General features: G+C 46.9%; 1 protein-coding gene across 2 annotated transcripts in view; it reads right to left on the reverse strand.

The window, feature by feature from the left end:
- The window catches only part of LOC121530894 (cyclin-J), a 35,465-nt gene that overhangs the window by 18,532 nt on the left and 2,775 nt on the right, over window positions 1–14,158 (reverse strand). For both annotated transcript variants that reach the window (XM_045226754.1, XM_045226763.1), the window contains one exon: window positions 9,818–10,028. In XM_045226754.1, the coding sequence (XP_045082689.1) occupies window positions 9,818–10,028 (211 nt within the window). The remainder of the gene's footprint in view (window positions 1–9,817; window positions 10,029–14,158) is intronic.

The following is a 14,158-nucleotide window of genomic DNA, read 5'->3' on the forward strand; positions in this document are numbered from 1 at the left end:
ATGGAGAGACGACTACACTGAGAGAAAAAAATAAAACAGAGCCAAACTCACTAAGTGACTCGGGGAGAGAGAGAGAGAGAGAGAGAGAGAGAGAGAGAGAGAGAGAGAGAGAGAATGAGTCACAAGTCTATGATTTCATTAGTGAGGACAAATAGCTGCTATGCAGAGCAGTGGTCCGACTTCAGGGACAGAAGAGAGGGATACCAGGAAGAGTAATGTTGAAGTCACTGGGCCACTGGGCATGAGATCACACACAATGTGCATCCCAAATGGCACACTATTCCCTATATAATCAAATCAAATGTTATTTGTCACATGCGCCAAATACAACAGGTGTAGACTTTACCGTGAAATGCTTACTTACAAGCCCTTAACCAACAATGCAGTTAAGAAAATAGAGTTAAGAAAACATTTACTATATAAACAAAACCAAAAACCAAAACATAACAATAATGAGGCTATATACAGGGGGTACCGGTACCGAGTCAATGTGCGGGGGTACAGGTTAGTCGAGGTAAAATGTACATAGGGCTAAAGTGACTATGCATAGAAAATGGGGGGGTCAATGCAAATAGTCCGGGTGGCCATTTGATTCAGGCTTGGGGTTAGAAGCTGTTTAGAAGCCTTTTGTACCTAGACTGGGCGCTACGGTACCGCTTGCCGTGCGGTAGCAGAGAGAACAGTCTATGACTAGGGTGGCTGGAGACTTCACATTTTTTTTGGCCCATCCTCTGACACGCCTGGTATAGAGGTCCTGGATGGCAGGAATCTTGGCCCCAGTGATGTACTGGGCCATACGCACTACCCTCTGTAGCGCCTTGCGGTTGGAGGCCAAGCAGTTGCCATACCAGGCGGTGATGCAACCAGTCAGGATGCTCTCGATGGTGCAGCTGTAGAACGTTTTGAGGATCTGGGGACCCATGCCAAATCTTTTCAGTCTCCTGAGGGGGAAAAGGCGTTATCGTGCCCTCTTCACGACTGTCTCGGTGTGTTTGGACCATGATCGTTCGTTGGTGACGCGGACACCATGTAGCGCACTACCTTTGACCTGGGCCAATGGGGTCCAGACTTTTGGCATCTACGAGCACCATTGAAATGATCCGACAATTCGAAGGGTAAGGATTCCTTTAGGAAAAGGCTTTGGTGAAAGGATGTTAAATGTGCAGAAGGACTTTATACAATAGGTCTCCTGTCCCTGTGGTTCTGAAGGGGAAGAATATTTCCTTCCTCTCACAAATGAACAAAAATACCACCATTTTTCTTTACCTTGCTTTCTGTGAATGTCTATGAAAACACACACACACACACACATCAATAGATTACACACATAGTTCAAACACAGGGAGAGAGAGAGGTGGAGGAGAGACCAGAGAGCGATATTACCTATAGGCTAACAGGATTATGTGCTGACTTGAGAGGCACAATGGAGGTAGCGATTAATTAACCCAGTGCGGAAGCCCGTGGAATTTTAACAAAGACGATGTGTGCCTTTCAAAGGCTAAGTACCAAACAACAACCCTATTCCCTATATAGTGCACCCTTTTGGGTCAAAAGTAGTGCACTATATAGGGAATAGGGTGCCATTTGGGACACACAGAACGAGCCCAGAGCAGAGCGGGCATCAGACCTGAAACCCAGGGGGACCTGAGTACTGAACAACCAACCACCAACAGCCAGAGAAGTTCAGTTACTTAATTAGGCCAGATTCCAGCACCTCAGGAGATTAAAACAGCAAACCCAACCAGGACAACCTTGAATCAAACAGGCCTTTCAAGCCTTCATCAATCACACAGAGCTGATCCCTAGAGGAACCTAACAGGTGGGGGAGGGAGGCAGCTAAGAGAAGAGTTTGACTCTGTTCTCTCACTGAAAGACTCAATCAAAAGATTACATAAAAAGGCTTAATTCGTCTAGTAAGAGAATCCTCTGGTCTATATATTTTCATTTAGTCTTCCAATGAACTCTACAAGCTCCCCCTAAAAAAGCCACACACACACGTCTCCCAGGGAGCAGGCCACGTCCCAGACTCCCAGTTTGACGCCATCATTAGTGTAATTACCCATGATGCTCTGTGTGGTGTTAATGTACAGACTCACAGACTAGCCGTTAATCACCACACACACTTATAGCAACTACTCCTACACAAACTAGGCTACATAGTAACAGCAGTAGAAGCCTAGATCATGGTATAATCTGACTCCAAGATCACAATCAGCTATCTGACAAAACCCAGGTCCAAGTTTCCTTTTACGTCTTTATTCCTGCTCTAGTGGGTTTCATACACTTTGCTGTGTAGGCTAATCCTCATAAAGTCACAGACAGACTGGGTGAAAAGCCACAGCACCACAAATGATATACGGTTTTCCAGCCAGCCATCGTCTGGAAACTGGAGTACATTATCACTAAAAGGTACTGGATGGGAACTGAGAGGGTTAGGCTGTGTGTAATAGCACAGTTTTTACATATCTTATAACCATTCATGACAGTTTTTTTGAAACATTATGACACATGTAGTGAAGGTTCAATAACATGCTGTGAGAACAAGATGGCGCCAACAGACATTGCAGCTCTGCTTCGAGCTCCTAAGCAACTTTTTTGTGTGTCATTTCTTACATTATTAGCCCAGAACGTTTGTGTTATTGCATACAGACGGAAATAACTTTTGGATATCAGAGCAGCGGTCACTCACCAGCATTACGACCAGGAATACGACTTTCCAGAGAATTGGATCCTTTGTTTCTTACCCCCGAGGGCAATTTAACTTATCCCAGATGCTGCTCCAAGACGCCACCGGCGGAGAAGAGGTATTCGGAGTGGACTTCTAGTCCGACTCAGGAGGCGTGCACGCCACCCACCGCTTCAGAGTACATTACTCACTAATGTTCAGTCTCTGGACAATAAAGTAGACAAGCTCAGGACGAGGATCTCCTTCCAGAGACACCTCAGGGACTGTAACATACTCGGTTTCACGGAATCATGGCTCTCTCCGCATACACTGTCCCCTTCCATACAGCCAGCTGGGTTCTCAGTACATCGCGCAGACAGGAATAAATAACTCTCCGGGAAGAAGAAAGGTGGTGGTGTGTGTTTCATGATTAACCCCTCATGGTGTGATTGTGATAACATACAGAATCTCAAGTCCTTTTGTTCACCCAACCTAGAATACCTCAATCAAATGCCGACCGTATTACCTCCCAAGAGAATTCTCTTCAGTTATAGTCACAGCAAGCCGATACCACGATGGCCCTCAAGGAACTACACTGGACTTTATGCAAACTGGAAACCGCATATCCTGAGGCCGCATTTATTGTAGCTGGGGATTTTAATAAAGCAAATTGGAGGAAAACGCTACCGAAGTTCTATCAACACATTGACTGTAGTACTCGTGCAGGAAAAAACACTCGACCACTAATACTCCCCCTTCCGGGATGCCCACAAGGCCCTCCCCGCCCTCCCTTCGGCAAATCAGATCACGACTCCATTTTGCTCCTCCCTTCCTATAGGTAGAAACTCAAACAGGAAGTACCCGTGCTAAGGTCTATTCAATGCTGGTCTGACCAATCGGAATCCATGCTTCAAGATTGTTTTTATCATGCGGACTGGGATATGTTCCGGGTAGCCTCTGAGAATAACATTGACGTATACACGGAAATGGTGACTGAGTTCATCAGGAAGTGTATAGGGGATGTTGTTCCCACTGTGACTATTCAAACCTACCCAAACCAGAAACCGTGGATAGATGGCAGCATTTGCGCGCAAAACTGAAAGCGCAAACCACCGCATTTAACCATGGCAAGGTGACTGGAAATACGGTTGAATACAAACAGTGTAGTTATTCCCTCAGAGCATGCGCAGACCAGCTAGCTGGAGTGTTTATGGACATATTCAATCTCTCCCTGTTCCAGTCTGCTGTCCCCACTTGCTTCAAGATGTCCACCATTGTTCCTGTACTGAAGAAAGCAAAGGTAACTGAACTAAATGACTATCGCCCCGTAGCACTCACTTCTGTCATCATGAAGTGCTTTGAGAGGCTAGTTAAGGATCATATCCCCTCCACCTTACCGGTCACCCTAGACCCACTTCAATTTGCTTACCACCCCAATAAGTCCACAGACGATGCAATCGCCATCACACTGCACACTGCCCTATCCCATCTGGACAAGAGGAATACCTATGTAAGAATGCTGTTAATTGACTACAGCTCAGCCTTCAACACCTGGCCCTCCTGTAGCTCAGTTGGTAGAGCATGGTGCTTGCCAGGGTTGTGGGTTCGATTCCCATGGGGGGCCAGTATGAAAAATTTATGCACTCACTAACTGTAAGTCACTCTGGATAAGAGCGTCTGCTAAATGCCTAAAATGTAAATGTAAAATAGTACCCTCCAAGCTCATCATTAAGCTCGGGGCCCTGGGTCTGAACCCCGCCCTGTGCAACTGGGTCCTGGACTTCCTGACGGGCCACCCCCAGGGGGTGAAGGTAGGAAACAACACCTACACTGCGCTGATCCTCAACACAGGGGCCCCACAAGGGTGCGTGCTCAGCCCCCTCCTGTACTCCCTGTTCACTCATGACTTCGTGGCCACGCACGCTTCCAACTCAATCATCAAGTTTGCAGATGACACAACAGTAGTAGACCTGATTACCAACAATGACCAGATAGCCTACAGGGAGGAGGTGAGGGCCATGGCGGAATGGTGCCAGGAAAATAACTGATCTGAGCTGATCGTGGACTTCAGGAAACAGCAGACGGAGCACGCCCCTACTGCTACGGCAACTGCATCGCCCACAACCGCAGGGCTCTCCAGAGGGTGGTGCGGTCTGCCCAACGCATCACTGGAGGCACAATGTCTGCCCTCCAGGATACCTACAGCACCCGATGTCACAGGAAGGCCAAAAAAGATCATCAAGGACATCAACCACCTGAGCCACGGCCTGTTCACCCCGCTATCATCCAGAAGGCGAGGTCAGTACAGGTGCATCGAAGCTGGTACCGAGAGACTGAAAAACAGCTTCTATCTCAAGGCCATCAGAATGTTAAATAGCCATCACTAGGGCTATGGCGGTCACGAAATTGCGTCAGCCGGTGATTGAACTAAACCGGCTCCGACGCTCGTCGGATGTGGCAGGGCTTGCAAACTATTACAGACTACAAAGGGAAGCACAGCCGCGAGCTGCCCAGTGACACGAGCCTACCAGACGAGCTAAATTACTTCTATGCTCGCATCGAGGCAAGTAACACTGAAACATGCATGAGAGCATCAGCTGTTCCGGATGACTGTGTGATCACGCTCACCGTAGCCAATGTGAGTAAGACCTTTAAACAGGTCAACATTCACAAGGCCGCAGGGCCAGACGGATTACCAGGACGTGTACTCAGAGCTTGTGCTGACCAACTGGCAAGTGTCTTCACTGACATTTTCAACCTCACCCTGTTTGAGTCTGTAATACCAACATGTTTCAAGCAGACCACCACAGTCCCTGTGCCCAAGAACACTTAGGTAACCTGCCTAAATGACTACCGACCAGTAGCACTCACGTCTGTAACCATGAAGTGCTTTGAAAGGCTGGTCATGGCTCACATCAACACCATTATCCCAGAAACCCTAGACCCACTCCAATTTGCATATCGCCCCAACAGATCCACAGATGAAGCAATCTCTATTGCGCTCCACACTGCCCTTTCACACCTGGACAAAAGGAACACCTATGTGAGAATGCTATTCATTGACTACAGCTCAGCATTCAACACCATAGCTCATCACTAAGCTAAGGACCCTGGGACTAAACACCTCCCTCTGCAACTGGATCCTGGACTTCCTGATGGGCCGCCCCCAGGTAGAAAGGGTAGGTAACAACACATCCGCCACGCTGATCCTCAACACGGGGGCCCCTCAGGGGTGCTTGCTCAGTCCCCTCCTGTACTCCCTGTTCACTCATGACTGCATGGCCAAGCACGACTCCAACACCATCATTAAGTTTGCCGATGACACAACAGTGGTAGGCCTGATCACCGACAACGACGAGACAGCCTATAGGGAGGTGGTCAGAGACCTGGCCGTGTGGTACCAGGACAACAACCTCTCCCTCAACGTGACCAAGACAAAGGAGATGATTGTGGACTACAGGAAAAAGAAGAGGGCCGAGCACGCCCCCATTCTCATCGACAGGGCAGTAGTGGAGCAGGTTGAGAGCTTCAAGTTCCTTGGTGTCCACATCACCAACAAACTAACATGGTCCAAGCACACCAAGACAGTCATGAAGAGGGCACGACAAAACCTATTCCCCCTAAGGACACTGAAAAGATTTGGCATGGGTCCTCAGATCCTCAAATGGTTCTACAGCTGCACCATCGAGAGCATCCTGACTGGTTGCATCACTGCCTGGTATGGCAACTGCTCGGCCTCCGACCGCAAGGTGCTACAGAGGGTAGTGCGTACGGCCCAGTAAATCATTGGGGCCAAGCTTCCTGCCATCCAGGACCTCTATACCAGGCGGTGTCAGAGGAAGGACCAAAAAATTGTCAAAGACTCCAGCCACCCTAGTTATAGACTGTTCTCTCTGCTACCGCACGGCAAGCGGTATCGGAGCGCCAAGTCTAGGTCCAAAAGGCTTCTAAACAGCTTCTACCCCCAAGCCATAAGACTCCTGAACATCTAATCAAATGGCTACCCAGACTATTTGCATTGCCCCCCCTACCCCTCTTTTATGCTGCTGCTACTCTGTTTATTATCTATGCATAGTCACTTTAATAACTCTACCTACATGTACAAATTACCCCAATTACCTCGACTAACCGGTGCCCCCGCACATTGACTCGGTACCGGTACCCCCTGTATATAGCCTCGCTATTGTTATTTTTACTGCTGCTCTTTAATTATTTGTTACTTTTATTTCGTATTATTTTATATTGTATTTTTTTGTTTTTTTTTGTTTTTGTTATTCTTTCTTAAAAACTGCATTGTTGGTTAAGGGCTTGTAAGTAAGCATTTCACTGTTGTATTCGGCACAATTTGTCAAATAATTTTTATTTTTAAATAACTGCCTGTCTCACGGTAATTGACCGTTAATTAACATAAACACATTCAGCATTTCCTGTATTCCACACATAGCCTACAAGCCACTGATGCAGATCTTTGGAACATCTACATTTAAAAAAGTCTAATAAATCCATGTAATATAGCCTACACCATCACAATAAATCCATTATTTATTTTAGACAGGTCTAAAGAAGCATGATATGAAGATAATGTAGTCTATTTCAGAAGAACATAATAGCATACTCTGAGTTGTCCTTATGTAAAGTCCTGATGTGGCTATGCCAAATGGCTGTGGGCTACACCAGTTCATTTAGCAGACAAGATGTGCTTATAATTCCGTGGCATTATTTTATAGTATGAAGAATATAATTGAACAAAGCTGAATAAAATAGAAAGGATATTTTCTCCAAACGATTTGAGGGAGTGCGCACGTGTGGCTATTCTGAGTTGAGCGGTTAACAAAGAAATAGGTATTCCTATATGCTTAGAGTTATTAATGTAACTTTAGTTGTTCTACAAACGTTGGGCTATATGTTTTTTGATTTTGAATACATTGTAAGGCTGCGTGATGAGACTTATGATGATTTGAAAAAAGTCGCTTGAAAAGGCATGAGCTCTGCTTTGTTTTTTGCACAGGCTGTACACACTCCAAGTCACTCATTCACAATTTGACAAGCACTTGATAACGGCTCGAATTTCACGGCAGCATCCCCCTTGTGGCCGTAATGTACCCTAAAAAAATCCATGCCTTTTGCAGCCCAGAGTGCTGCATTGTGCCCTTCTCCCTGAGCGTGCTGTGAAATCCGAAGCGCATCTCACTCAAATGGCTCTCCGTCACGTGATCAGGTCTTTCTCACAGGCTACAAGTGAAGACAGACACATCGGGGACGCAACTGCGCGTGTCCTTATCCAATTCCAAGGTGCATATTGAAGATATTGGAAGAACTGTCCACGTGTACTTTTCGTCAGCCAACAAGATGAGTAGGCCTAACGAAGAGCAAAAGCACTGGCCTATGTCAATCTACTATCCCCCATAGTACAAAGGTTAACCTATTCCATTCTGCGTGAGAAATAAATATTCCAAACATAGTCTGGAACAGTTGTGGGACGTGATAGATCCCAAATTAATACAACCGCTATCATCAAAAAACCTTTTTTACACAATGAGGCTGACGCAACAGATCAGAACATTTAGCTTAAAATGTTGATAAGCTATTTCTTTACATTATAAGAGCAGCAATGTGAATGTTCCATTAGCAGGAAAAAAAAACATTATCAAAAGTGACCACAAATGCAAATATGCATTTCATGCTTTTATTATAAAAGGTGAATTTTTACAGTGAAAATCATCTTCCCCAAACTTGAAACTCACGCGCTGCTTATGTATGCCAGTTAGGCTCTACACCCCTTGTAAAGCAGATTAATGTGCTTAATTTAAAAAAGTTATTTGGCCACTTTAGTTGTGATAAAAACCCTATTAAAAAATATAGGCCTATGGATTAGGCTACATGAGGTGTGCGACTATGATTCAAACAAGTCGCAAAAAAAAGGCATTGTTTCTTATGCTGGGCATCATTCACAAGTGATAATATATCATTCACAAGTCATAAGCTAATATTGATTTAGAATGGACCGTTACCATGCACCTGTATCGAAACAGGGGCAGGGGGAAAATCCATGTAATCTATGCACTTAAATAGCGAATGGAGGACGCTTTTCCCCGTGGTTTATTTTCATGCCAGCCAGGTAGGCTATACTCCTGTTGTAAATATAAGCAATGTGCTTAATATAATATAATATCTGTAGCTCAATTGGTAGAGCATGGCGCTTGTAACGCCAGGGTAGTGGGTTCGATCCCCGGGACCACCCATACGCAAAAATGTATGCGCACATGACTAAGTCGCTTTGGATAAAAGCGTCTGCTAAATGGCATATTATGTTTTTTTTTTTTATTATTATATATTACATATATTATAAATATAGTAGGCCTAGCCTATAGAAAGCTGATGGGATCCTCATCTTTTTAGTAGAGGCCATCACTCTGTTTTCCCGCGCTATTGTATAGCCTATAGAAATGTTGCGCAACATGAGCTCATGGGCTCTCATGAAGTGTTTGATTAGATTTTCAAATACATTTGCATTGATGTCAGAGTAATTAAAAAGGGACAATCAAATGCTGAGTACCAGGTAGTTAGCAAGTTTGGTAGGCTACTAATGACCAGCAGCAGCATCAGAGCTTGGAAAAGCCTAATTACCGTGACTAAACGTCACGTGAAATTTGACTGCCTTCATGACTCGTGACTGCCGGTGTGGCGGTAATACGGTCACCAAAACAGCCCTAGCCATCACTAGCCGGCTACCACCCAGTTACGCAACCGTGCACCTTAGAGGCTGCTGCCCTATATACATAGAATCACTGGTCACTTTAATAATGTTTACATACTGCCTTCCTCCTTTCATATGTATATCTGCTAAATGACTAAAATGTAAAATGTAAATGTATATATTCTATTCTACTGTATATTAGTCAATGCCACTCCGACATTGCTAATATTTACTTATTTCTTAATTCAATTAGTTTACTTTTAGATTTGTGTGTATTGTTGTGAATTGTTAGATACTACTGCACTGTTGGAGCTAGGAACACAAGCATTTCGCTACACCCGCAATAACATCTGCTAAATATGTGTATGTGACCAATACAATTTTATTTGAATTCCACCGTGTCAGCTGAAAGAAAATGACAGAGCTTTAATTCTGTAAAGCCTCATGGTACTTACTGGCGAGGAGCAGGCAGGACAGAGCGATGACGTAGAGCTGTTTGACGGCTACGTCGTAGTGGTCCATGAACAGGTCCAGTAGGTAGACGGCCAGGTGTCTGGCTGTAGGGCACAGCTGGTAGCGGTTAGACAGTATGGCCAGCAGGTCTGCAAAGTACCGACGCATCCCTATCTGAGGGGAGTGGGCCCGGTACACGGGCAGCTTCAACTCCTAGAGGGAGAGGAAGATGGGAGGAAGAGGGAAGGAGAGGTAGAATTAGAGGGAAGAGAGAAGGTGGAGAATGAGGTGGAGAATGAGAGAATTTATATAATATAGGTTAACACACAAACATCAAATCACATTTTATTTGCCACATGCGCCGAATACAACAGGTACATTACAGCGAAATGCTTAATTACAAGCCCTTAACCAACAACACAGTTAAGAAAAGGTGGTAAGTAAAAAAAAAATTGATAAGTAAAAAATAAAATATAGCTAATAATTAAAGAGCAGCAGTAAAATAAAATAACAGTAGGGAGGCTATATACAGGGGGTACCGGTACAGAGTCAATGTGCGGGGGCACCGGTTAGTCGAGGTAATTGAGGTATATTGTACACGTGGGTAGAGTTAAAGTGACTATGCATAAATAATTAACAGTAGCAGCAGCGTAAAAGATGGGGGTGGGGGTGGGGTTGGGGGGGCAGTGCAAATAGTCCGGGTAGCCATGATTAGCTGTTCGGGAGCCTTATGGATTGGGGGTAGAAGCTGTTAAGAAGCCTTTTGGACCTAGACTTGGCGCTCCGGTACCGCTTGCCGTGCGGTAGCAGAGAGAACAGTCTATGACTAGGGTGGCTGGAGTCTGATCATTTTTAAGGCCCTCCTCTGACACCGCCTGGTATAGAGGTCCTGGATGGCCATGTCTGACACTAAAAAACTACAGTACAGGCCTAAACAGTACATTTCCACAGAGAACCCAATTCTACATTTCAGACATTTCAATTTAGGTCAGCAGGGGGACAGGGAGGGGGTGAGAGGAGGGGGACAGGGTTCCCCATGGTGGGTGAGAGGAGGGGGACAGGAAGTAGTGGTGGCTGTAAGAAGTAGTGGTGGTTATTCAGCATGATAAATGTCCATTGGGGTGGGGGCAGGGTAGTAGCCTGTTGGGGGGAGGGGATGTCCAGAGAGGGAGCAGCGGGTGGTTATTCTAGTGGTGGCTATTCAGCAGCCTGGGGGTAGAAGCTATTGGCCAGTCAGGTTTAGCCATGATGCTCCTGGACTGCCTGTGTCTGAGGGATGGAAGCGGGGAGAACAGGCCATGGCTCGGGTGGCTGGGGTCCCTGATGATCTTCATGGCCTTCCTGCAACACCTGGTGTTGTAGGTGTCCTGGAGGGCAGGCAGTGTGCACCCCCAATGGTGCGTTCAGCTGTGTGAGGGCAGTGTGCAGTGCAATGGCGATTGCAGTCAGTATCACATCTATGCATTTTTTTTTATGAATCCGGTGACTGAGTCGGCGTATTTATTGATGTTATCCCCAGAGGCGACACGGAACATATTCCAGTTCATGTGATCAAAACAGTCTTGGAGCATGGATTCCGATTGGTCAGACTAGTGTTGTACAGATGTGACCACCGGAACGTCCCTCTCGAGTCTTTGTTTGTAGGAGGGGAGGAGCAAAATGGAGTCCTTGTCAGATTTGCCGAAAGGAGGACAGGAGAAGGCGCATAGCATTGGTCCAGCATAGAATCTCTGCGAGTTGGACAGTCAACGTGTTGATAGTAATTCGGGAGCACGGTTCACTTTTCCACTTTTCAAGTCTTCCGCTACAATGAATGCTGCCTCCGGGTACGCGGTCTCCAGTTGGTTCAGTGTCACAATTAAGATCATTGAGATCGGGATGTACACAGCCATGCCGATAATCCCTAAAAACTATCTCGGAAGGTAAAAAGGGCAACATTTGATGACCAAGTATTCCAAGTCAGAAGAGCAGCAGCCCGCAAGTTCCTGTACGTTTCCTCCGTTGCACCACTTGTTATTGGTAAGAGGAGGGGGACAGGGTTCCCCATGGTGGGTAAGAGGAGGGGGACAGGGTTCCCCATGGTGGGTAAGAGGAGGGGGACAGGGTTCCCCATGGTGGGTAAGAGGAGGGGGACAGGGTTCCCCATGGTGGGTAAGAGGAGGGGGACAGGGTTCCCCATGGTGGGTAAGAGGAGGGGGGACAGGGTTCCCCATGGTGGGAAAGAGGAGGGGGGACAGGGTTCCCCATGGTGGGAAAGAGGAGGGGGACAGGGTTCCCCATGGTGGGTAAGAGGAGGGGGGACAGGGTTCCCCATGGTGGGAAAGAGGAGGGGGACAGGGTTCCCCATGGTGGGTAAGAGGAGGGGGACAGGGTTCCCCATGGTGGGTAAGAGGAGGTGGAATGGGTACCCCTCATGGTGGGTAAGGGGGACAGTGTTCCCCCATGGTGGGTAAGGGGGACAGTGTTCCCCCATGGTGGGTAAGGGGGGCAGTGTTCCCCCATGGTGGGTAAGGGGGGCAGTGTTCCCCCATGGTGGGTAAGGGGGGCAGTGTTCCCCCATGGTGGGTAAGGGGGGCAGTGTTCCCCCATGGTGGGTAAGGGGGGCAGTGTTCCCCCATGGTGGGTAAGGGGGGCAGTGTTCCCCCATGGTGGGTAAGGGGGGCAGGGTTCCCCCATGGTGGGTAAGGGGGGCAGGGTTCCCCCATGGTGGGTAAGGGGGGCAGGGTTCCCCCATGGTGGGTACGGGGGACAGGGTTCCCCCATGGTGGGTAAGGGGCATGTTTCTTCTTCATGCCACAAATAGATAGATATTTTACATAAAAAACAAGGGCTTTATAATGTGGATTTATTTAATATCAGACTGAGTAGGGGTGGATTAATATCTTTAGGTAGTGCTGTACCCGTTTGTGGTTTGCTGCTAGAGGCACACCAGAAACATCCACCCCTACTGAAAACACAGGTTACTATTGTTGACAACAGCAGAGACAGAGAAAGCCTACTTCCCTTCCCTAAGGGTTGTCCAAACAACAAACACTGTCCCACCCGTAAACCTAACCTCTTTACTGGATACTGACTTGCTGTAGGTTGATGAAGAGTGACGCTGCGGTGCCTGTCAGCATGTCCAACATACTGAAGACCAAAATCTATGGCACACATGTGCCTCACATATTTAAATCTGTGAGTTTATCAATTGTCTGTTGAGTTTGTTGTATGTAGGCGATACAGAAACAATGGTGATCACTAAGGTGATAGGAAGCTAAAGGGCAATATAAACAGTGTTAAAACTTGCACACAGACACCCCCATAAACACTACCCACGCCTTGAGTTCTCCACCCCCCTCCTTGTCTCTGGTCCATCTGTCTGTCTGGGGGGGGGGGGGGGCATTGTTTTTATTTAATTTTATTTAACATTTATTTATCTAGGCAAGTCAGTTAAGAACAAATTCTTATTTACAATGACGGCCAAACACGGACGACGCTGGGCCAATTGTGGGGAACCGCAGTGTAATAAATGCAGTGGAAGGCAGGGGGGATATGGATGCAGAGAGGAGGGGGCTATGGATGCAGAGAGGAGGGGGCTATGGATGCAGAGAGGAGGGGGCTATGGATGCAGAGAGGAGCAGACTAGCCTGCTGAAGGACTACAGGTATTTAGAGCGAGGGTTAATGTCTGGGGCATTGTTTTGGCTTTCAAAGACACTGGAGAACTTACATCAGCACAATTGCTTTTTACACAGACTTTCTGTCCGTGGTCTGCAGATTGGTTAAAAAGGGTTGGCGGAGTCAGAATAAACCAGAAGGGAGGGCCTAATCTACATAGCCCCTGGTTACAGACTTCATACCCCCTGGTTACAGACTTCATACCCCCTGGTTACAGACTTCATACCCCCTGGTTACAGACTTCATACCCCCTGGTTACAGACTTCATACCCCCTGGTTACAGACTTCATACCCCCTGGTTACAGACTTCATACCCCCTGGTTACAGACTTCATACCCCCTGGTTACAGACTTCATACCCCCTGGTTACAGACTTCATACCCCCTGGTTACAGACTTCCAACTCATAGTGAGTCAGACATGAGTAAATAAAGTGACTGTGGGGTAGGCTAAGTGAATGACTTGTGATGAGACTGCCCGGTTGTAACAGAGCGGGGGGCAGCTGCTTGCAACAGTGCTATCTACTATCCAAATACTCCCCCTACACGTGACGTGCGCGTAGACACACACAAACCCCTACTCCATATTGTCCCTCCTATAAAGAATCAAATTAGCTGTGATATTCTTGTTGCTCCCTATAAGGAGACTGCAGTCCAGTGACAGATGCTGCCATTAACGGGCCACAC

Source organism: Coregonus clupeaformis, chromosome 2 (assembly GCF_020615455.1).
Source record: "Coregonus clupeaformis isolate EN_2021a chromosome 2, ASM2061545v1, whole genome shotgun sequence".
In the NCBI taxonomy this organism is placed as follows: domain Eukaryota; kingdom Metazoa; phylum Chordata; class Actinopteri; order Salmoniformes; family Salmonidae; genus Coregonus; species Coregonus clupeaformis.